Source organism: Rattus norvegicus, chromosome 3 (genome assembly GCF_036323735.1).
Source record: "Rattus norvegicus strain BN/NHsdMcwi chromosome 3, GRCr8, whole genome shotgun sequence".
In the NCBI taxonomy this organism is placed as follows: Eukaryota; Metazoa; Chordata; class Mammalia; order Rodentia; family Muridae; genus Rattus; species Rattus norvegicus.
Window position 1 is genome coordinate 153,731,887 of NC_086021.1, and position 25,355 is coordinate 153,757,241.

General features: G+C 45.1%; 1 protein-coding gene across 13 annotated transcripts in view; it reads left to right on the forward strand.

Annotated features, from left to right (window-relative positions):
• Rin2 (Ras and Rab interactor 2) overlaps nt 1–25,011 on the forward strand; it is a 216,751-nt gene extending 191,740 nt beyond the window's left edge. For 12 of the 13 annotated variants that reach the window (XM_063283806.1, XM_006235142.5, XM_017591763.3 and 9 more), the window contains 4 exons: nt 13,095–13,400; nt 15,457–15,588; nt 19,782–19,945; nt 23,007–25,011. In XM_063283806.1, coding sequence (XP_063139876.1) covers nt 13,095–13,400; nt 15,457–15,588; nt 19,782–19,945; nt 23,007–23,327 — 923 coding nt within the window. In that variant the 3' untranslated portion in view covers nt 23,328–25,011. The remainder of the gene's footprint in view (nt 1–13,094; nt 13,401–15,456; nt 15,589–19,781; nt 19,946–23,006) is intronic. The other variant, NM_001107786.1, reaches the window with a different exon arrangement.
• The last annotated feature ends 344 nt before the right edge of the window (nt 25,012–25,355 follow it).

Genomic DNA, 25,355 nt, shown 5'->3' on the forward strand with positions numbered 1-25,355 from the left:
GGTGAACAGGTAGGCAGCCTGGGCTTCCCTGCTGAGGCATGTACCAATACAATAAGGTCTTGGGAAGGCAGCTGTCAGTTAAGTTCAGATATTCTGTGTGTGTGTGTGTGTGCGTGCATGCGTGCGTGCGTGCATGTGTGAGAGAGAGAGAGACAGGCAGAGAGAGAGAGAGACAGAGAGAGAGAGACAGAGAGAGGGAGAGAAAGAGAATGCTTATAGTTCAAAAGCTCAATCATTCCAAAATCATCCTGAAAATTACTTTAAAACTGAAGTCCCTAATAAGAAAGGAAGCCCACATCTGTAGAGCCTTCCTTTACAAGCCACGCAGATAGTATGGCAGCCCACACCAGCTAGTAGCTTGGCAAGTTCAGAGCTTGCACTGCTATGAAGCTCTGTACTTAGTGGCCCAGATCAGCCTCGAACCCTCAGTTCTCCAGCCTCAGCTCCCAGGCCCCTGCTGTGCCAGCCTACTGCTTGTGTGTGTCTTGTTGGGGGAGTCATGACAGTTTGCTGGCCCTATGCTGTGGCTACAACCTGTTTAAAAAGTATCACACGTTGTTGTGCTTTTCTACTGGTTTTGCTTTTTATTTGCCGTTTGGTTGTTTGGTTTTGTTTGTTTGAGTCAGAAGTCTAGCTGTATTGCTTAGCCTGGCCACACCGTCTAAAGTCCAGCAATCCTGCTTAACTTTAGGACTAGCTGGGACTAGTGGTGTACTGCCGTACCCAGCCTGGTCTGGCGTGTTTTTTATTTTCTTAACATTTGCCTGAAGGCAGACAGTTTTTCCTGTTGCTTCACGAATGAGAACCATAGTGTTTTGAAAGGACGTTGAAAAGCGCCAGACTTCAGAAAGTGAGGAGAAGGCTAGTGTAGCAGAGGTCGGCCTGAGAACTGCACCGAGAGGAAGAAGTAATCCTAGTTATTAGAAAGCCAGTCCGTCCCCTTCTATGTGGAAGTGACTAAATTGGGACTCTGATAAGAACTTTGAGTTAACCTGACATTTCCCTATATTGATGGGCTGGGTGGTTTCCTACGGACTTGTTAGCACAGTGACACTTTTGAAGCTCAGAATCAAGCATTGGTAGATTTCTGCATATGTTGTTCATCATTTTCAAGTTCTGAAAGAAGCCAGGCTGTGTAGAGCTATGTAATGGCAGAGTCTAGGCCTGAGCCTGTAAGGGAGTGGTATGCAGCCCAGGTCTTCTGATCTCTGGTGTGTGTGTGGGGGGGGGGGGGGGCTCGTGTGTGTGTGTGTGTGTGTGTGTGTGTGTGTGGGCTCGTGTGTGTGGGGGGGGTGTTCACTCCCACATTTCACTTCCTGGAAGGAATACTGGAATCTTCACTGGGAGCTATCTGCAGAATCCCAAGCCTGAAATTTGTTCTGAACAGGTGTCTGTGAGTGCTGGGAAAGTTTTTCAAGAATGTCATTTGGGTCTCTCTGCTCTGAAAGGACTTCATCCCGTCTCCCTTTCTCATAACTTCTGGGGAACCAAATATAGGAGACAGGAATTCTAATTTAATCCCAGACTTTCAGCGTTCATTCCGAAGCCAAAGAAGTGGGAAGAGGCATTTCATGGGTTAGCTCCTGTAGAATTAGAGCTGTCATTCACAGATAACAAGGACATCATGAATTCTGTAAGGATCTCCTCTGTGTAAGTGGGTGGTGCTGATACTGCCTTTCAAGGACAGGTCTTTAGGAGTTGAGATGGACCGGAGGAGAGGTCTCACCCTCTCTCACTTTGCTCAGGTCCTACCGATCTCCTTTCGAGTGCTTTCTCCTCAAGTGTCAGTTTTATGCAGTGAGTCAGTATCAAAATAAAAAGGTGCTAATATCTATGGGCCATGTCCTAAAATGGGGAATTTTCATTCTATTGAGACTGTCCCAAATCCCTGCCCTTTAGAGGGTCCTGAATATATATAGTTGCCCGGCATCTACTTGGTGAGTCTGTTGAACAATGAGGTTAATGAGGGTGTGATGTGGGCCGATTTCCATGTGACCCTCTATCCCTTCATTCCAAGCCCACCAATGGGCTTCCTTCTGGACAGCTGTCAATCACTCTCCCACCCCCCACCACAGGTGAGAGAGGGAAGAGCAGGCCAGTGTTTTAACAAGAACAGGACACACTTCAAGGCTTTACCCAAAGCCCTGCATCCAGTCCTTAACTGGCAGAGGGAGTTAGGCTCATAACTGCTACCCATGGTATGAAGGACCACCATGGATGAGTGTGACCGTACCCCAGTAGTCATTCCTTGTTAGTAGTCTTGCCTTGGTCTCTGACAGCCAATGAGAGAGAATCCACATTTTCTTGCTTTTAAAAAAAAATCTCTATTTGCCAAACTTGTAGCAATATTGGGTATTTTAATTTTAGTAAAACTGTTTTTCCCTTTTGACTTGATGTCAGCCTTGGGGACTCCTCCTGTCTGTAAGTTTCATTTCAAGAAAGGCAAAATTTGTCTAACACTGAAAATGTTAGTTGCCCTCCGAGTTTCTATTTCACAGAAAATGTTCACCACAGAATGACTAATTCTGGCAAAACATCCAACTCTCCACGTCCCTAACAATTAGTAGTGGAAAACAAGACTATATCATGTTTCCTTTAATTGCTATAAACAGAAACATGCTTTTTTCAAAGAGTGTTTTAGTTCTTTGAAGAAGCATCCTTAAACTCGATTCCCACGTTTGTCGAAGAGCACATTAATTTGTGTATTCAAGGGTGGTTTTGTTTTTGTTTTTTAGTCTTTGTTGTTGTTTGTGGGTTTCCTTGGAGAAACGCTACTGAGATGTGGTAGAGCACTGCAGAATGAACAACGCATAAGAAACAAACGTTGAGAGCCTAGTCCAGGGGCGCATGCCTACAGCCCCAGCTAGTCAAGAGGGTGAAGCAGGAGTTACTTTAGCCCAAGGGTCAGTGCTGATCTGCAACCTAGTGAGAAACCCCACCTCTAAAAAGGGGAGGTCACAAGTCATTTGTCTGGGTTAAGCTACCACTGCTACTTTGGTTCAGATTCTGATAAAGGTTTTTGGTTTGGTTTTGTATCCGTTTGGGGTTGTTGTTTGCAGTGAAGCCATTAAGTTTTGTTTTTAATGTGTTTGTTTTGTTTTATATAGGGGTTCCATTTTTGCTTTGGCTTTTTTTGGCGAGGGGCGGGGGAGAGGCTCCATTGGCTTGGAATTTGCTATGTAGACCAGTAGACCAGGCTGGAAATCACTAGGTAGACCAGGTTCGCTTCAAAATTGTGGCTATTTTTAATGAGTGTCCAAGTCAGGCGCACGTTCCAATGTCTGATGTAATTTCGTAAATTCACGGTGTGATTTAAGACCTTAAATTATTTGCTTTTTAAAAAGCCATTCTGAGTCATGTGGCCAGAGAGATACTAGTGCCAAACTGAGATTAAAATCTTGTATCTTCTGACGGTTAATCTAGTACTTGTGACTCTGTCACCTGAAAGGATCAAGTGTCTAAGAGTTAAGAATTAGTGCAGTAACGGGAGAAAGAGTGGCTACTTCTAGAATTTGAAAAGAATGCCTATATTATTAATGAACATTAATTTAAGTGCTAAATAATGTTTATACCTCAGTCTTGAGGATTGAATTTAGAGCCTGGCACACAGTAGGCAAGCACAAGCCCTCATTTTTCTTTTTATTTTGAGACTCTGTAGCCAAGAATGGCCCTGACTTGTGATCCTCTTGTCTCAGCCTCCCAAGTAGCTGGGATTCCACACAGGCATGCACCACCCAGTCCAGCTTCATTCTCTCTTGACAATATCAAAATTGGGTCATTTTAACAGCCATACGAAGGCTCACCACCCTGTAGCTGAGGAGCTCTGAGTCTGAGTCACCCATTCCATGATATTCCACCCAAGGGGCCTCTAACTCTGCCATTCCCAAAGCCCCTACTCAGAGGTTCAAAGTGCAGATCGCATTACAGAGCAAGGCGAGTCCATGCTAGACTGTTTGCTGTGCTAGACAATTCTGTTTCTTGGGCAAGAAACCCGAGGGAAAAAGAGGAGTTTGTGTCAGAACTGAAGAGTATGAGTCAGGGGCCGTAAGTTGCCACCCTGATTGACTAGAAGAATTACAGTTTGCTTTCCCACTATACTACTCACAAAAAGAATAATTCCAATTGGCCATGTCAGCAGAGTGAGTAGGGCACAGGCTGAGGCTTTAGTGGTCTGCGGGGCTGACCTCCAGCTCAGCTTCACAAGCTCAGCGTCTGAGCAGAGGACAGGCTCACTTCCCCTTCTTCCTGCCTTGGTTTTTACTGAACTTTTACTGGAAGACACTGAAATCAGCCCTAGAGATCCCTTATGTAAGAAGCTACTTGAATCAAGCCCATGTTTTCATGGCGGTCTTCACTGAAACTTACCAGATAGGCAAAACTTAGTGAGAGGCTTGGAAAAGCGACTAAGTGCATGCACTACTCCTTCAGTGAATTCAAGTTCAGTTCCCAGAACTCATCTTGAGTGGTCTACCACCTTCTGTAAGGGATCCGATGCCCTCTGCTGGCCTCATGGGGTACCTGCACTTATGTGCATATACCCATACACAGATACACATGCATACACATAATTAAAAATATAGAATGTAAGTGAATCACAATGCCAGCGCTTGCTGTCTGTGTATTGATAACTTCTTTGCTGGGCTGCTATAAAGCATTATTGTTGATGATCTGAAGTGCATGTGAGCAACATGCCTATAGCAACCGTGTGTTCCAAGACACCTGAGCAGAGCTGCAAGGCACACTGTCCCACCCCTGGCAATGATGCCATCGCCAGTAGGTATCAGGTGATCTTCCAGAGTAAGGAAACACATCATCTTCATGTCGGTACCCAAAGGAAGGATTTCCTTTTAATGCTTGGGATATATGTTACCCAGAAGATCTGTGCTGAGTCAGTTCCAGTGATGTCCTCCCAAGTGAGATCTTCAGAAGAGTTTCTGTCAAGGAGAAAAATCTAACTCTCCCAATGTCTTGGCAGCAGCCACAAATACACTGAGGAGTGAGGGGAGGCAACAAGAGAGGTGGGCGAATGGAAAGTACCATTGGAATCCACGCTGAGAAAAACTAGAGCAGGCCCAGGAGGAGCTTTCGAGAAGGTACAGAAGCACAGAGAGAGGTCCTGTCAGGTCCTAGAGTGGACAGAATGGAGTAGGCACAGCAGTGTAATCTGGGCTTCTCCAGTCACCCAACCTAAGCCTGCACTAATGATGGGTTGACCCCGCCCTTTGGCCCACACTCAGTGGAAGGCTTGGGTATCCTCCTAGCCCTTGCCCGGTGCCGTGTTTCCTCATCCAAAGTAGGTCTGGGATTCCTTTTTCCTTACTGCTTCCCCTGCTGGGATGGATACGTGGCCACCGAAGATCTCCAACTCTCTGTGCTTTCCAAGCTGTTAGATGGGAACAGAATGAGGCTGCGATGAAATACTAGATGAACAGAAGCACAGAAAAGCTAGGAAGCCTCAGATCCTTGGGTTTTTTTTTTGTTGTTGTTGTTGTTTTTGTTTTTTGTTGTTGTTGTTGTTGTTGTTTTGTTTTTTGGGGTTTTTTTTGGCAGAGGGAAGGAACTGACAGGCATGAGTACCTGAGCAAGGGAAGGTGGTAACCAGGAAAACACAGGGCTCCTAAGTTAACCACAATTAATACTAAAACGCAAAACAAAAACTCTGACCCAAATCCGCAGACCTGGAGTCTCTTCAGAGGCGTCGCCTGTTCCAAGGGAAGCAGTGAGTTTAGCATCCTTAGTAGGTATCCGACGCACAGTGGGTACTCACGGCATGGGACTTCACCAAGTCCTCTCAGCAGTTCCGTTGTGAAGCTGGGGGAAGCCCTATAACAGACAAGAGAACTGAGCCGGGGAAGGCCATCCTCCCTCAAGGTCACACATGTAAAAAGTGGACGTCTGTACTTTATGCCTAAGTCAGGCAACCTCGGTAAACAGCCTTCTGCTTCACTTGGCTACACACTCTGCTGAGAGAGACTTCTCTGCTGAAAGGCAGGAGTGCAGGCTGTGTCACTGGAAAAGCTGAGGCTGGACCACTGGATTGGAAGTCTCTGGCTGCTGATCACCCACATGTGCACGGTCTGGTCACCTGCTTGCTGCCCTTTCTTTCCATAGAACAAGGTGTGATGACAGTTGCTGCCAGTGATGTCCAGTGGCCAGCACCCAAGACATTTGGCTTCAGACTTTCTCATCCCACTGCCCTGTTTTTCCCGGTTGGTGGGGAAGGCTGAGAAATGAACACCCACTCTATTCTAGGTGCAGCTGCTAGGAGCACTTCCAAGGCACACTCAGTACAGTATCTCAGAATCCCCAGCTGGCCTGGCTGCCCTCAGTTGTTACAGAAAGCCCCACAAGTGCTCAAACCACATAAGCCTTCACTCAGGCTCCAATCTTCTCTATAACAGTCCCACCAAAGCAATGTGTGTTAGTGCATGAGAAAAAGACATGTCGACTTACTGTCAACGTCTTGCACAGTAGAACGCCCATGGTGCATTTCTCCACATCCTGGGAAAGGAGTAGCATACTTTATGCCTCATCTTCCCCTTCCTTGGACAGTCATCTAGCTTCTAATCTTCGGGCCCTACCTGAGAATGACCTAGTTCTTGCTAACAGCGAGAGTTCATGGGTAATCTTAAAACAGGAACGACACAAACAAGTGCCAGTTGTATGTTAGAACTGTAAATATTTAAAATTCAACAACCCAACTTTTCTACAAAAGCACCTCACATATAGCTATCAAGCATTAGTTCCTAGTTCTGACACTTTTGTCACTGTTAAATAACCAGAATTCAAGGGTGAGCCAGGAAGCCATATAAACCAATCTCCTATTGTCTTTGTTAAGTAGCTTTCTCGGTATTTCTATTATGAGAAAAGGCTTTAAGGGTTATAGACTAACCCTGCTTCTGCTCTCATTCTCTCTGCTTCCTGGTCAGCCCAGATAATAAGCAAGTAGACACTAAACTCCCACTGACAGAGACTGAACCACCTCATTCACCATGGTGGACTGTGTACCCTCAAACTGTGAACCAAAGTAAACCCTTCTTCTGTTGATTTTTTCAGTCAGGTATTCTGTTACTGTGGGTAGAGAAATAACTAAGACAAGGACTCCCAACCATGTTATTTGTTGAGACTTTGGTTATTGTTAGAGTCTCTTGAAGGCTATCAATCACCATTTTGTATCATTTAAATAGTCACCAGCTCAGTCAGGCTCAGACTAATGGTTCATGTATGACATTGCATGAACCATTCTGAACATTCTGAAGAGAGTCTGAATAGTAACTATCCAGTAAAAAAGTAAAGTCAGTTGGTCATGGCCATTTAAGGTGGAGCTGGACTGGCTCCTTGGTGTAATGGCCTCCAATACTCTTTCTAAGACAGGTTTCATTGGATTTCACCCTTTCTTCGGGGGTTCTTATGGCTGTCTGGGTAAGCAGTGGGTAAACAGAAAGCTTACAATCAAAGCTAGTGTGTTTTAGAAACAGATGGTGATTTTTCTGCTGTCTCTACCCTTTGAATATATCCTGTAGCTCAGATAGACAGAAAAGGGAAAGACTCTCTCTCCTCTTATTGCTTGTTTTGAAACACAAGTCTCATGGAGCCCAGGTTGACCATTAGATTGCTACATACCTGAGGCTAGCCTTGAACTTCTGATCCCCATGCTGCCTTCTCCCAAGTGTCCTGTCTCTGTTTCTTCATAGAAGAGTGAATCAATTGTTGCCTAGAGGCCAACACATGGAGTATTGTAGTACCACTTACTACACTGATACAGTGAGGCCAGGAGAACCAACATAGTCTTTGCCACTTCCCACTTCGGATAGTCTGCAGGACCAGTTGATAAGACCCCTGTTTTCACAAACCTTGCTTCCAGTTTGAGTCCTTCAGAGGGTACAACTAATATATGGTCTCTAAAATCCAAAATATTACAGTTCAAACAGTTCTTTAGCTTGTTAGTCTTTTCATGAAGTTTTTTCTGAAAACTCTCTGTAGACCAGGATGACTTCAAAGTCACAAAGAATAACCGGTTTTTGCTCCCAAGTGTTGGGATTGTAAAGGCATGTACCACCAAGCCCAGCTGTTCTAGTGTCTTATTACCAGAAACGTAGGGAGAAAATGATCATCAAAGAGTGGTTGGCTATTCTTTCTTCATTAATGGATATTTGTTCTCTCCTGTTATATGTGCCTTCTGTTGATGGAGTACAGCTGCAGCCATCTTACCATCAAGAACCCTTGAAGCAGGGTTGGGGATTTGGCTCAGTGGTAGAGCGCTTAAGCACAAGGTCCTGGGTTCGGTCCCCAGCTCCAAACAGGTGTTCTGGGTTGCAATCCTGGTTCTCCCTCTTGCTTGCTGGCAACATGGATCTCTTCCTCTGTGAAGTGATTATATCTCAGGCCTCGTGCAGAGCTGTTCTTTACTAGGAATGATTTGAGGTTCTCATGTTGGAATTAAAGCACCCAGAGATGACGCAAAACAGTAGAAAGGAACAAGTTGGTAATCTACAAGAGCTGTGAGCACAGCCGTGGTTTTTGTGTTTGGCTTTTGTCTGGGTTAGGCCTTATTCTGAGAGGTCTTATGTTCCTCAAATGATTTTGCTCTCTTGCCTAAGAGCAGAAACTTTGGTTTCTTGCTGGAGAGAAGCAGTGGGGTCACTCAGTGGGTTGCTGGTCCTTCCTTTTATTTCAAATCCTCCTCACACTCTTATTAAGGGTTTGGGAGAGGTGGACAGTAAGAGCACAGTCCTGAAAAGAAAGTCTTAGTTTTAAAGCATGGTCTTTAAAAAGAACGAGTGAACAAACAAATAAAAATAACATTAGAGAAATGCCTAATACTGTCATTGGCCATCAAATATGTTTGAAGCCGCCGTGTTTGGCAAAAGAGTTTGTTCACAGGCTTGCTAAATACGAGGAGATGGAAAGTCCCAAATCTCAAATCCACTTTCTCGAGGAGAAAAAGGGTGTGTGGGTGCTTACAGATAGGGTGTCCTAAGGTGTGGAGAGAGGTGTTTACAGACAAGGAAAATGAAGCAGTTGGCCACCTGCACAGAAAACAGCAGCTTGGAATGGAATATTTGACCCTTTGTAGCAAATAGCCACCCATCAAACACCTGGCATTCCTAGGCAGTGAGTCACTGGTTTCAACTGGTTTGAGCTAGACGTATTTCGGGGAAATTCCTAGACAAATTCAGATTCCTGAAAACAAGGTCAATAGTGGCACCACAGTGAGTGACCAGACTTCGGTCATATTATCCATGGTGAAGCTAGTAGAGACTTATTTCTTTACTGCATAGCTGGGTGACTTCTTTTAAAATATATTATTATTGTTATTATTGATTCTTTAAGAATTTCCTTCAAGTCAAGATCTACCCTTTCTTCCCCACCCACCCCTAATCTGTCATCGTCGTCGTCGTCTTCTTCTTCTCCTCCTCCTCCTCTTCCTCCTCCTCCTCCTCCTCCTCCCCCTTCTCCTCCTCCTCCTCATCCTCCCCCTTCTCCTCCTCCTCTTCTTCCTTCTTCTCCTCCTCCCCCTCTTCCTCCTCCTCTTCTTCTTCCTCTCCTCCTCCTCCTCTTCCTCCCCACCTTCTCCTTTTCTTTTTTAAAAGAAGACACTATCTCTAGGCAGATGTCCCGGTCCTCTAGCTCTTACAAACTTTTTACTTTAAGGAAATGGTCTACTCCTCGCAAATTCCCAGAGCCACACTACAACCAAGGCCAGCACTGGTCCCTGGCCACATGGATAAATGGAAGAGGGAGCCTGGTCAGCTTGCTGGGATGAACCCTCCATTGTCCTCACCACAAAGAACAGCCCAGAGCCATTTGGAGATAGTCTGTATAATACTCAGGCACAGAGGTGGCCGGGCTCATTCTGAAGTTACACATTGCTCTGAAGTAAAAACTCCATGCTGGTCTTCAGTTGTTTTCTGTCTATATGTGTATTTGGATACATAAAGCACAGTAGTCTTAAGCATTGAATCTCATATATGGACACTCAAATTAGGCACCTCTTAAATCTAGCAGCAAAACTTTTCTATCCTCCTCACACATAACAAACTGGCCCCATGGCCCCTCAGTTGGTTCCTACCCAAAGGCAACTGCCAACCTGACTTCTGAACCATTGGCAAACTATGTACTATATTTTGTTGTTGTTGTTGTTGTTGTTGTTGTTGTTGTTGTTGAGGTGAAAGACTGTGGGAGGTTTGCCTACTATGTCTCTTTCACACGCAGTGTGGTATCTGGGAGTTTCTTTCACCCATGCTGTCTGTGGAGCTCTGTGCTTCCTCATTGACTCAATGTATCCCATTGTCTGAGTCCCATTGTAATATACCATAGTGTGAATACATCCCATTGCAGCCATTCTGTTGGACCAGGCTTTGGGTTCTTTCCAATTTGGAGCAATAATGAATAGCCCAGCTATGGACATTTATGTACATTCCTAATTAATGATTGGCATGGCCCACCCACTTCCTGGGTGTCCCATCTGCCAAGGTGCAGGTGACTGGTATTTATGAATGCCACTTTCAGAACCCTTGAACAAGGTAGGCAAACTGGTCATTGTTTACAAAGTGACTTGGAATTTAAAACAAGAGATCATTCACTTGGAGTTGCAGAGGGTATGGCTCCAGTGGAAGAAACACATGCTTTTTATCCTCAAGGCCCTGAGCTTGATCTCTAGCACGCCAAAAAGAGAGAGAGAGAAAGGGGATGATTTACTTTGAAAAGCTGCCTAAATGCTTGTTCTGAGTGGTCACATCACCTCAAGCAAGCCATTAGATATTTATGGACTTCCTCATCTGTAAAATATGCATAGCATAGTATTAATGTTATGCAAAAGCAAGGAACTGTTGCAAGGATTGGGTTATAATTAGGTAAAGTATTTGGACAGGGTTTAGCTCATCTAAGTACTCAACTGCTGTTATTAATTTTTTTTTTGTAACGATCATACAGAGTAAGGTCAAAGAAGCTATGACATCACATAAGTTCATTGTCAGGACCAATGCAAATGAAATAACCTGTTTAAGGTCTTACGTGAAATGTGTTGCTTTGCTTTTCTTCTTACTCTTAACTCCTGGTGCTTCTCTTTTGGTCTTTAATTATGTGATGCTCTGTCTTTAAACAAAGAGTGTGGAAGTGGAGGAAAGAGGAAAACCTAGGCTGAGGAAATCTTATCGCTTCGGGTCAGCATTAACCTCTAGACTGACTTCAGAGGTACAGTCAAGCTGTTCTGTGATTTGCACAGCTGGCTTAGATTACTCCCCACCCCTCCCCAGACTTCTAATAATAGATAGGAATATGAATTAAGTATGATCTGACCCAATATCAAGAGTTTCAGAGGCCAGAGAAATAACCCAGCTCTTTCTAATCTTAGATGTAAGTGGATCTGTGCACTTGCAGAATGAAACCATATTGGTATCCTATATCAGACAGTTACCATGGTAGCACTAGGGTGGGATGGTACGAATTGTAGCATGTGAGATGAGAAAACTGGCTCTGAAGAAGCAGAGAATTCATCACTGTGCAAATTATCTTCAGTCTAGAGACACAGATTTGTGTTACCATTCATCTGAGTGCCAACAATGGAAGCTATTCCATTGGGTGACCACGAAAAGGAGGGAAATTAACTCTACCATACCTAAAGGTTTTCCTAACTCCATAGAAATTTAAACGTTTAAACTCTTCATTTTAAAACAGTATGACACTTACAGGAAAATTGCACAAATAATACAAAGAAGTGTCAGCCTTTGCCACAGTCACTTTGTTCTTCCTTCTGTATATCCGCATAGTGCACATGCACACATATGAGCCCTCTTTGTTTCTGGACCATTAGAGACTTCATCACAGGCATTTTGCCCCCTTTACCCCAATAGTTTGTTGTTTCCTAAAAACAAAGCTAAGACTGCAAAGTTCGGTGTAGTTATCAAACTTGGCGAAAAAACGACATTGAAGCTGTGATTCCACAGTTACTGAAGGGCTCTAGCCAACCTGAGCATAGCAAACACGGCGCCAGCAGGCCTTGCCCTTCCCACTTCTCTCTCCCTTGTAAGCCATAGATGACATCCTTAAAGTCAGCCACCAAGGTCTGTTCCCTTATTTGGACACTTTCTGATGCCAGACTCCTAAGGCTGATCACCAAGGTCTACCTATCAACGTGTTCAAGGCCAGCAATCAAAAGCCCCTTTGGTTCACCTAACTAATGTGCCAATTAAAACATACCACCATATCCTAGCCCATCCTAACACAGACCTCCCCTTTTTTCCTCTTTAAAAGAAAAAAAATATCACACCTGCAAGGTCATTTGCTGCTGTTTTCTGCCAGAAAACATCCACTTTACTTTTCTTGCCAGCTTAATAAAGAATCTCTCTGTGAAAATAGGTGTTTGGGTATAGTTTGTGCCTAATAGGGGGAATGTTCTGGGAGGGAGCACCCCACTGTATGTGGGTCCCTTAGGTTACCAAAGCTGCAGGCCATATTCAGGTCTCACCTGATGCCTCACTGATGTCCTCTGTTGCAAATGAAAGGATGTTTTTGGTTCAGAACCCAATCCAAAAATCCAAAATCCCACCCTCACTATAGGAAAACCCTTTGGCTTGTAGGCCAGCTATCCTGGCATGTACAGCAGTGAACCACAAAGGAGAGACCATGCCTCAAATAAGGTAGGAGATGAGTGTGGACACCCAAGCCTGTCCTCTTACCCCCCTGTTCCTGCCAGCATGTGTCTGCTCTCACACAGGTGCAGGCACACACACACGTTTTGTTTTGTTTTAAGGTAGAAAATCCTACCAGATGCCACATCAACAGGAAAGGACAGTAGAACACCTAGATCAGAAGGTCTGCTGAAGTATTTGCTTGAATGTAGGGAGATTAGCATAAGCCTGCTTGTTTTATTGAGTCTATGCAAGGACAGTGTTATCAGGGCAAGGTCACCTTACCCGCTGTGAGTCATGGTGGTTCTGTCTGTAGTCTGTCAGATGTTAAACATCCTGATCATGTGTTTGTCTTCTCTTCTGAGGACCTTGTGGAGTCACAGATCTGTATCCCAAGAAAGCACCAGTTACAACCATCCTGTCTTCAGACTGTGGTCACAGTAGCTTCTTTTTCTTTGGCAGATGTGGTGTTGGAGAAGGCCATGCACAAATGCATCTTGAAGCCCCTCAAGGGCCACGTGGAGGCCATGCTGAAGGACTTCCACACGGCTGATGGCTCGTGGAAACAACTCAAGGAAAACCTACAGCTTGTGCGGCAGAGAAACCCGCAGGAGCTGGGGGTCTTTGCTCCAACCCCTGACTTGATGGAGCTGGAGAAGATCAAGCTGAAATTCATGACCATGCAGAAGATGTATTCGCCAGAAAAGAAAGTCATGCTTTTGCTACGGGTCTGTAAGCTCATCTACACTGTCATGGAGAACAACTCAGGTGAGGCAGCCTGTCATTTGGTCCAGATTTTCAATTTGAATTCCACTACCCGCTCCCTTCAGTCTCTCGGTTTCACAGCCTATACAAATGCAATAGATGGGATTTGTCAAATGAGTCTCATGCAATAGCTCAGTCAGTGAACGTGGATAAGGAACAAGTAAGAGTTGTCTATAACGCTGACTTAAAGACAGTACAGCATAGTGCTTTTTTTATTTGTTACCCTCCCTGTGCAAATGATTTTCTTTACTTGAGGGACTTTGGCAGTTTTAATCTTCAACCCTGCGGTTCCCACATCTGTTGACACACATGACATTCTCCTCCATAGTGTGAGAACTAGGTAAGGCAACTCGTTCTGAACTCCAAATGCAATGGGAATATTAGTGAAACCTTTGCCACACTCTGGCCCACGAGTGTTTATGCTGATAATCTACAGCACGCATATGAGAAATCTGGAGTGTTTGGTAAGGATGAGGCTGAAGCGATGTGATCGGAAGTCATCAAAGAACTATAAAGTAGGAAATAAGTCCTCAGAATTTCCCTGGCTCTTCCCTAAAGATGCAGAAGAACCGATGATTCATGGGTAGTGACTGAGTCCACCCTGCTCCAGGCCTTCAGAGAGTAGGCGATGACCAACCTTTTTCTTGACAGAAATTGCCATAGTAGAAAAACCACAGAGAGAACACACAGGCTCTGTTACCCATTGCTGGAGTGACAGGTTCTGTTACCCATTGCTGGAGTGACAGGTTCTGTTACCCATTGCTGGAGTGGATGGTAACGCATGTGTGCATACAGTACAGAGGACTAAGTGAGGATTTTAACCTTTGAGCCCTTGGGACCTGGGGGGAGGGGGGAGTGGTACAGTCAGCAAAGCACTTGTCAGGCAAGCATAAAGACCAAAGTTCAGATCTCCAGCATAAATACTGGGTGGATGTGTGTGGCAGTTTACCCACAAGCCACATTCGTGAGGCAGAGAAAAGGGGATCCCCGGGGTAACCTGACTCGCTAGAGGAGCCAAATAGGTGAGCTCCAAGTGAAAGACGTCTGCCTCAGTAAATACAGAAGAGAGCAATTGGGGACGACGCCTAATGTCAACCCCTGGCTTCTGTGTGCATGTACACACACACACACACACACACACACACACACACACACACACACACACACACACACAGAGCCCTTGAGTTATTGCCAGCCTGTGGACAAGGCCTCTGAAATTTGAAATGTATCTCTGAAGCTCACGAGATCATTTATAAAAATTTCCAGAATAATACCTTCTCAGGATTACATTTTCATCTTTGCTGTGGGGGGCTGCCCCACTTCCTGTGGGGAAGCTTAACAGCATCCTGGATACAATTGCACCCTCACCCTCCCTCCAGCTGTGATCATGAGAATTGTTTCCAGAGAGAGTCAAGTGTGCTCTCAATTGGCAAAGTCAACCCATTTAAGAACCACCATTACAAGCAAACACCACAAGAAATAAGGACTTCTGCCTCCCCCTCCCTCCTTTCTCCTCCTCTTCCTCTTCTTCCTATATATTGCTATTGATCAGGTGCTGTCAACAATGTACTGAATTACTATCATCAACACATTTAAATAAATCAAGCAAATAACATGAACATCAAGCAGAGGGCAATTTTTTTTCCTGATGTAAGTTTGGTCTATCATTACATTTGTGATAAATGTACACAGAAGACATTGAACCAGAATGAATTAGCCTAAGAAAACATTCTATTCGGGGTTTATATTATGCCTTGCTAACAGCTTAAAACACTTAAAAGCACTCTGTTCTAGTGCACAAATCTTAAAAACGGGAAGAAAATCTGAGCTGCGTTGACTGTCTCAGAGACATCTATTATGTGAGCCAGGGCTGGTCACAGAAAGCAGTGGGTAGACTCGAGGACCATGTAGGTAGGATTCCAGGAACTCCCACGCCTGTTTATAAGTAGCACATTTCCCCAGCATGACTCCGTGGTGGCTAATAAAAGCAGCAAATAGGATGTGAAAGACAGAAATATAAATAAAAATATCCCGCCTTGCTCTCTCTTCCTGATCCTAGGGAGGATGTACGGGGCGGACGACTTCTTGCCGGTCCTGACCTATGTCATAGCTCAGTGTGATATGCTTGAATTGGACACTGAAATCGAGTACATGATGGAGCTCCTAGACCCATCACTGCTGCATGGAGAAGGTAATATACTCTTGAGTGAGTCAGAGGAACAAGGCAGCAAGCCTTTGGGGGAGAGCCGGGGTGGTTGGCGGGGGTTACCCATTTTAAATTTGAGATGAAACTCATGGAATATAAAGTTAGCCATTTTTTTTAATTTAAAACTATATACTAGCCTGGGTGTTTGGGTACATGCCTCTAATTCTAGCACTTGGGAGAATCAGAAATTCAAGGTTATCCTTGACTAAATAGTGAGTTTGAGGCTAGCCTGTTCCCCCAAACAAATTATGGCTCTCTGACCTTTTAAAAATTACAGTAGTAATAGTAATTCATTGTAGAAAAATTAGAATTAAAGAAGGAGAAAATGCAACCAAGTCTGACAATAAAAATTTAACTTAGTAGAATTAAACATTCAATAGAATATATTTTCCCTTTTTTTTTTTTTTTTTTTGGTATGTATGTATTCATTTGTTTGCTTGTTTGTTTCAGTACTAGGGATTGAACCTAGGGCCTTCTTGTTCAAAGCAAGGAGCCAATCACTGAACCACAGCCCTTGCCCTTAAAAAAGGGCATCATTTTAAAAAAGATATGGATTCTTTTATTTAGAAAGTCGCTGGCTTTTTATTAAAGAATAGTTACACTGATAAAAAATAACCTGTTTTTTTTAAAGATTTATTTATTATATATAAGTACACTGCAGCTGTCTTCAGATACATCAGGTCTCATTACAGATGGTTGTGAGCTACCAAGTGGTTGCTAAGATTTGAACTCAGGACCTCTGGAAGAGCAGTCAGAGCTCTTAACCGCTGAGCCAGCTCTCAGCTCCGACCTGCTATTGTTATCACTAAAAATCAATGAAAAGCTGGCCTTTTTTAAAAAGAATCATTGTTTTAAACATATGAGCATTTCTTTGCTTTCTGTTTACCGTGGTGTTCAGGTTCAGTCTCTTCCTGCCTATGTCTTAACAGAGGAATTTCTTTCTCCTTCTGTATCATGAAGATGCTTGACCATGTAGCTCACGACCTTGAAAGGCAACCAGAGCTGGGGCTCTCCTGTGTCCTGTAAGCTGGTCATTCTGGAAAGAGACAAATCCCGGCCTGCGTGCTCATCTGTTAATCATTTTCAGGAGTCCCATGGGCACCCAGACAGACCCTGAGGGGACAGCTGTGTTTTCTCTGTTCCAGTTGAGTTTCAGCCTGGGATGCCCTGGGTTTGTGTCACCTAGGAGTCTCCCACAGAGGGCATTAAGTGCATCATCATCTCCAGAATGTCCTCTAACGTCCTCAGTCCTCTCCTGAATCTTCAGGGTTGCTTTTCCTGTCAGGGACCTCCTCTCCCTGGTCCCTAAGACATGCCCGCCCCATTCCTTTTTGGCCACTGCCAACTTGGGATAAGTATTCTTCATGCTGTCCCCAAGCAGAGGCAGTTGTGAATGATCTCGCCTCTGTCTCACCCAACCATTTCCTCTGCATGAAATTTCATGAAATTTCAGCCAGGGACCCAGATACTCCGTTATGAGCCCATGAATCCCACAGTGTCTTTTCCCACTCCTGGGATTGGGCAGGAAGAAAATGAGTGTGGCTTTGTCCAGGCACCGAGGTAGATATTTGTAAGCTCCAGTGTGGAGCCACCTCTTTCCCGCCATGTGATTATTGCGGTTTGGGGTTTATTTTAGTGGTTTCTACTAGCAAGAAGACCCCTTGAGGCTTTGGGGAAAAGAGTGTCTCGGTCTCCCTTAGAAAATCACCCTTCTGTTACTGACAGTGTGTGCTTAGATGCTTACGTCTTGTGGTCTGAGGACAGAGACAACCGTTTCCTGCCCCCTTTCCTGGCAGTGCCTCAGAGCGAGGCCCCAGCTTTCAAGCTTGCCTTCTTGAAGGAGAACGAAATAAGCGTTGCGTGGTGACAGATGGGCAGGATTGTCTTCACCTGCAGGAATCCCTGTGAGGAAGAAGAATTAAAAAAAAAAAAAAAAGGATACACTGACGTATGAACAGCCTGTGGTCTCCTCCGAATGAATTGTGACAGGCACTCTGCTTGCCTTCCTTCCTAGGGAGAGCATGGCCCAGGCAGGCTGCCTGCGGTTCCAGACTAAGCTGTGGGGTGTTGAACTGCAGCTCCTCTTCCTCCAATCTGGATCTAGAGGAGCTGCAGTGAGATTGGGGTAGCTGCAGTCATGTTTAACAGACGCATGCTTTCTGTGGCCTGTCCAAAGCTCTCTGGGGTTAGCTTTACACCAGTCACATGTCTTTTCTGCTGTGTAAGCAGGTATTCTCTCTTACAGGCCGGGCACCATAGATTTGCTCCTAAGCTTATGGTGGGGTATAGCTTTGGCTGAAATTTAAAACCTTCCTCTAATTGTATCCACATGTTTCAAAGTGGGGTCAATTCTGTGTTTCCAGCATTTGAGGTTTTCTCCTTAGTGGGCTGAGCACGTACGTCAGGGCTATGGAGTCAAATTCAAAGTCCAAGGAACTCCTCCCCAGCCCACAGCTCCCGGAGCCACAGTAAATGCTGACACCAGGATACAGTCTGTCTGATTCTGGTAGTCTGTGTAGATTCCCCCGAACTCCCCTAGGGTTTTACACTGAGTCTTGTGTGACTTGTTCCTGAGGCAAACACTAAGGATTAATAATTCAGAGCAGAGGTCGCTGGAGAGATCTTAAATCGTGGATGGTGGGGTCAGGAAAACTCTAAACAAAAAGCCTAACGTGGGCTGATTTGGCTTGTGGGTATGCCTCAACGATAGCGCCCTTGGCTAGCATGCATGAGGCCCTGCACCCCAAAGCACTGTGGTTCACAGGCCTGCTCCCCGTGCTCCTGAGAGGTGAAACCATTTCACACGGGTCAGAGAGAGTTCTGCAAGGCTCCCTGTGAGCAATTAAAGGCTTTGGCCCTGAAAGTGACCCTTCTTTCTCACTTAAGTGCAATGACCTTCTGGCCTATGAATGAATCAGTTGTCATGTCTGTTCTCTTTAATGTGTGTCTCCACTTCTGGGGAACAGGGGTTCGGGTCCTTTTTCTTATGATCTCCTGCTCCCCAACTCTGACTTGAAGACATAGTAGATCTCTCATGGATATTTTGTCCTTTTTCCTCGAAACTCCTTATGTAGCTTTTCTATTCTACGGGGTATTATAAGTCATCTAGCGATGATATAAGATTTATGGGAGGTGGGGTTGGGGATTTGGCTCAGTGGTAGAGCGCTTGCCTAGGAAGCGCAAGGTCCTGGGTTCGATCCCCAGCCCTGAAAAAAAAAAAGAAAAAAAAAAGATTTATGGGAGGATTATGTCTTTTTCTTTTTTTTTTTTTTTCTTTTTTTTTTTTCGGAGCTGGGGACCGAACCCAGGGCCTTGCGTTTGCTAGGCAAGCGCTCTACCACTGAGCTAAATCCCCAACCCCAGATTATGTCTTTAAATACAAAATATGTAGTGTGCAGGGAATTCCTACTGCACCCTCAAAGGCCCCCTAGTGGTGCTCAAGCGCATTTACAAATTCTTCAGCAAGCAACTGATTTATTTTTAAGACAAACCCAGAAAACTGCATAGATGTCTGAAAATGTCGCTTGTCTCCTCACAGACAGGAGAGATTAATTTTGATGGCACTCCCAGAGGGACACCACTGTCTTTCACATATAAATCTCTTTTCTTAAGTGTGGGAACAGAAATGCTGTCCGATCTCTAGGATTCTCTAGAAATCTAGTGACCTGGCACGGACTTGGGTCACTCCATAAATGTGTATGAGATGAATACTTGAATAGAAAGATGAGTGATGCAATGTTGGATGGGTGCCTCTGTGGAGACGATGGAGAAATCACCGTCTACTCCCACATGCAAAAGGCTCTGTGCCTGGGAATTCAACCAACCACGAGCTATATATATTTAGGGGGAAAAAAATGCAATGAACACATACAAACTTTTTTATTGTCCTTTTCCTGCCTAAACTCTATATGTAGTGTTTCTGTTCTACAAGGTATTATAAGTCGTCTACCAAGATGTAAGATTTATGGGAGGATTACGTAGATTATAGGCAAATGCCATGACTTTTTTTTAATGAAGAGTTAAGCATTCACAGATTTTAGTATACAGGGGTCAGACTCAAGACTCTGTCCCCGAGGATACCGAAACACAACTGTATACAATATGACGTTAACGCTGGTGCATCTCCATTGCTATCACCGGTGTGACAGTCTTAAGGACTCCTCTCTCTGCCCTTCCAGGAGGCTATTACTTGACCAGTGCCTATGGGGCTCTATCTCTGATAAAGAACTTCCAAGAAGAACAGGCTGCAAGACTGCTCAGCTCAGAAGCCAGGGACACTCTGAGGCAGTGGCACAAGCGGAGAACCACCAACCGGACTATCCCCTCCGTGGATGACTTTCAGGTACACACCCAAGTCCCAACCCTGCTTCTCTGTCTTCCAGGAAGGTAGAACTGCCTGAGACCCTGGCTCGGACAGAAGGAATGACCTTGTGGAAAAGAAAAAAAATTAAGCCACCCTCTGGCCTAGCTGTGTCACTCCCGAGCCTTTAGACGTGTACACAGTGGCACCTTGACTTTCAATGGGCCCTGTCCTCATTGGCATTGACCATATCTAACCCGTTGAATATCTACAGTGGGAAGGGTTGTTGTGTTGCATTGTGATCCTGTAGTTGACAGTCAGGACAAGTTCACCATGTCAGCATCATCAGGAGGATGATATCCAATATAGCCAGCCTGGGAGAGGGAAGGTACAAATTCAAAACCTGCCTGTTAGGGTAGTTCAGTAGTTAGACTGCATGTGCCAAAAAAAAAAGAAAAGAAAAAAGGCAAGATATAGTTTCTACTCAGTGTGACTCACTTTAGCACCAACATAAATATAATTATCACCACATAAAATATACACATAGGTTTGGCTCACAGTTGGCTGCCCTAGAACAACCAAATCAAATTAAGGCCCCAAAAAAACGTTCTGCCTGCTGTTAAATACCTAACCCAACAAAATGTCCGAAGGAGAATGCCCCCAGACAAAGGCAACGGATATCCAATTTCCTCAGGAAACAGCAGTGTTTTTCCTGCAGCACCCCCACCCCACCCCACCCCACCCTGGTTGCCCTTTGGGAAGTTGGGGAGGGGCAACAAAGTATGTTTCCACCACTCTCCCCCTTTCTCCTTCAAGTTCTAAACGGAATCCCCTGGAGTCTCAGCCCAGCTCTTAGGGCCGCAGGTTAGCTTGAGGGCGAACACTGAAACCAGGCCCCTCCCATGTTTCCAGCTGAGCAGCTGTTTGGTTCCTTAACTCCCTGGAGGCAAGCTAGGGTGACAGAGCCTTTCCCCGGCCCAGCAACTGCTGATTTCCTTCTGTCTGTGCAATGATGATCCAATGTGCAGCTCCCTTTGGATGATTATCTGAAGGCTTCTGTGAAAGCCTGGAACATGGCTGCACTCTATTTCCAAGTGCTGTATAACCAGTTCCCTAGCAGGAACCTGCAACGGATTTGCAGATGGATTTGCTTCCACGTCCAGATTCACCTCCCTTGCCTTTTCTTGCCTACTTCTCTGCTCTGAAAACAATCCTTGGTTCAAAGTCGAGCCCATGCTTGAAAAGCAAGGTCAGCATGTTCTTCTCCAAGATTGCAATTTTCTCAGAAATTCCTTTCAGGCACACAAACTACAAAGGAAGAACACATGCTGTGCACCCCCCCCAACACACACACACACACACACACACACACACACACACACACACACACGCACGCACACACGCACCCTGCTTATGTTGCTCAAGAGCCTCCACATGGTAAATTGTTGAGCTCATGCAGACGTTGGGCTACTGCCATGCTGCATATGCAAGGAGAAGGGGTCCTGAAAGGCTACACCCTCTGAGATCAGAAGTAATGAGAAAAGCACATCCTGCCATCCATAGGCCTCCTGTTCTCACTACTGCCTACCAGAAGCTTCCAATCTAGAGACCCATGGCTCCCTAGCCCCAGACATCGCAGAGCCTTACCCACTGACCTCATTCAGTCATGAGATCTCAGTACCGAGAGATGCATGCCATCTCACAGTACCACCCAAGAGGGAGATTCTGAGCCCTCAGATTGTGAGTGAAAACTAAAATACAGAAATGGAACCACAGATCCAAAGGTCATAGACACAAATGCCCCAGCACTCCCCACTACCGCAGCAGAGTACTCCTTAGCAGCTAACACTGCAAAGTGCTGCCGGTATCTGGCTTTCCTCACTGGGGTGGGGAAGGCTACTCCCATAGTTCTCTTTGGGTGTCCTGGAATAAATGGAAAAAGCAGTGGCAGTAATGGGAGGGGAGTGGTCTGATGGCGCGTGCACACACTCAGTTGAGACAGATGCTCGGATCGGGGAGTCTGGAACTCCACCTGACTGCCACTTGGCCTAGCCTCCCCCTCTGCAGGGTCATCAGCCTGGCCAATGTCCTCCCTACATATGATATAAAACATCTTGCACGTCCGAAGTACACAGTCCTTCCCAAGAGCCGCATGGCTGCCATTTGAGAAGCAAGGCTGATCCTCTCAACCAGGATCTAAGAAGCAAAATGTATAAGTTCTCTAGAGGCCGCTAGAACTTGACTGGGACTTCTCTGCTTTATGCGGAAAACAATGTTAAGGACATGGAAATAAAGGAGCTACCCAGAATAACAAAATCCAGGGGAGCCTAGTGTGTGTTAACAATCCTTGCCAACTGCCCGGGTTTGTGTCGTAGGAGACCACTGACTCACTGCCTCTCAGGGCACCTACAGGACTCTTGATGCCAAGCCTGCAGTCTCCTTTTACTTCCTGCAGCCTCACGTTATGCTTAGTCAGCTCCATCTACAAAGCCTTCTTGCAGAATCAACATCCCGTCCCTGATTCTTCCCACATTTCATCCCAAGCCACTGGGAGCCTTATATAAGGTTGCACCACATGAGATCACCATCTGGGGAGAGTGGTCAGACCTCAGCAGTTTGACCAAGCATTACTGTCTCTGGGTAGGCTTCCTAGAACGGCACAAATGGAGCATCATGGGTGCTGGTATGTCTAGATGTTTTCAATCCCTTCCTGCTAACTGCGGGCCCCAGACTCTCCTGCTGTTTGGGTTATTTTTCAAGCTGGGACCGTTCCCAACCTTGGATATGGTTCACACTCTTAGGATCTCTTCGGCAGCTGGCTTTATAATGGATGTAAAAAAGATGAAAACCAGGGCTGGCCAGGCTTCCTGTTGTTTCCCTTTGCAATGAGTTAACATGTGACAGCTCAGTCCACGCCATAGTCTCCACCGCTGTCCAGGTACAGACCAGAGTCTTTCCTGGCAAGAGCTTCGTGGTCTGACTAAACTCCTGGACAAGCCCAAGCCTTGAGCAGCTCGCCAGTTCGGCCTTGCCCTTACCTCTGAATGGCAGAGTCTGCTTTCTTTTCTGTGCTTGCTCCTGACATCTCTGTTTCCACTTGCAGAATTACCTCCGAGTTGCCTTCCAAGAGGTCAACAGTGGATGCACTGGGAAGACTCTCCTTGTGAGACCGTACATCACCACAGAGGATGTGTGTCAGCTCTGTGCTGAGAAATTTAAGGTGGAGGACCCTGAAGAGTACAGTCTGTTTCTCTTTGTTGATGAGACATGGCAGCAATTGGCAGAGGACACTTATCCTCAGAAGATCAAGGCTGAGCTGCACAGCCGGCCTCAGCCCCACATCTTCCACTTTGTGTACAAGCGAATCAAGAGTGATCCTTATGGTGTGATTTTCCAGAATGGAGATGATCTCACTCCCTCATAGGGGACACATGGGACTTCCTATTGATATATCCAAAAGGGAGCTGAGAGTCTAGCTTTCTGGCTGCCGCCTGTTTGAGCTTAGAAGACAGCCACCTCCTCAAGGATCCCTCAGTTCAGTGACTAAGCCATCCGTAGGCTGACTTGGCTAAGGGCATCCTTTAGATACATTGCCCAGATGAGGTAGCTGTGATTTGGAAAATAGTAAGACTCTCCTCCAGAAATGGTGAATTGCATTTAATGGTTCAGATGTCCTGAGTTCACTGGCTAGTTAACTAGTTAACCTTAGCCAGCTTCGAGGTTGGCTTACACATGTGTATGTGTGCTGAGGAAACACTTAAGGTACAAATTCTTCTCTTGGATTCGATATTAAGTGTTGACAAGACTGTCCGATGCAGTGCGTCCGATACCTCTCAGCTCTGTGGATGGCTCCCTCCTTCCCTCTTTCCCTTCTTTCCTCCATCCTTCATCCTATACTTTTTTTTTTTTACAAAGAGCCTTTGTGTTTTTATATATTTCATAGAAAAATTTATAGCAGTTGCAGGTAAACTGTCAGGATTGGTTTTTAAAATATTTTTGTAACTTTAAAAATATTCTATAAGTATGCATGTGATTTAACATTTAATATTTGAAGATGAATCTCTTGCTGGATTTGAGAGTACTGCATTTTAGACGCCTCTTAGATGTCTCTCTTTTGTAACTGGATGTTTCTGCAAATTTGTGGGGAGAGACTTCTGATTGTCTTAGAGCAATCCCTGACTGGCCACAGGCGGCCTTTGAAAAAATAAACCGGGTGTACTGTTACATTGTTCTCTTTTAGTGCTAGTGTACCTTTTGTTGTGTTTGTTTTTTAAGCAATCAATGTTGAGAATTAGGAGAGAAACGAATGTAGAGAGAGGTAGAGAGAGAAACACAGACTCTAAGGAGGGGCTGAGGAACGTAGTCTGCAGGTTCAGGCTCTTTGGAGGACATAGAGAAAAGGAGTCAGTACTGTAAGATATGTGCTACAGTGAGTTTTGACAAAGACCTGTTCCATATGCTATGTGCTCTGGGAAACAATTTTAAAAACCCCGTAAGGAAAAGCAAATCAAGGATAACGATCCCTATGGCCGTTTGTAAGCCACCACTAAGGACATCCGTTTATTTGGAGGCAGAAACCAAGTAATGTAGGATATGGGTTTTGTTGAGTTCGATGAGATGATGAGAAGAGAATGCACCAAAACCAAAACCAAACCAAAAGAAAGGAAACCCTGTTCATTATAGGACTGGACAGTGGTGGGGGCGTGGCTCAGTGGTAGAGCTGGCATACACAGACCAACATGCTGGGTTCCACCCTCAGCATGGCAAATATGAGCAAAGCCAGCATAAAACATGTCTGTATGGTGAAGTTAGATTTATGTTATATAAAATGAATTTACGGGCACGCATATTCTAGAAGGGTCATATATTAGTGTAATACAGGTCATGGCAAAACAAAAACAAAAAAAATGTTACTGTCTTGTGTAAGGATGCATAGGCATCTGATTTGGGGGACCTTGTACCTTGTACCCCTGGCTTTTGTTGTACCCAAACCCTTGGCACATGCTGTGTTGTGCTTCCTTTTGTAAATGATTTTCAATGGAATTTTGCACATAATACATTGTAATACTGTACAATAATCCTGTGTAAAACAATTTTTTTCAATATTCTTCAGTTGTCTTTTTTGTTGTTGGTGTTGGTGGTGGTGGTGGCGGCGGCCATTTCTTTTAGAGTCAATATATATATATATAATCAGGTACCCAAAGATGCTGCGTAAATGTGTAGGACAGTGGCTGGGCTTCGTGGCCTGTGCCTTTTACCATAGCACCTGGGAGGGAAAGGCACATGGATCTCTAGGAGTTCCAGGTCCAGCTGTGCTGCATAGTGAGACCCTATTTTAGACATATGGGGAGTAGGGGGAGGGAGGGAGTGGGAGGGGGGGCAGGGGGGACAAACATGCACACTCGGGCACGCAGGCACACAGTACACAGCCATAAACATCACATTGATCTGG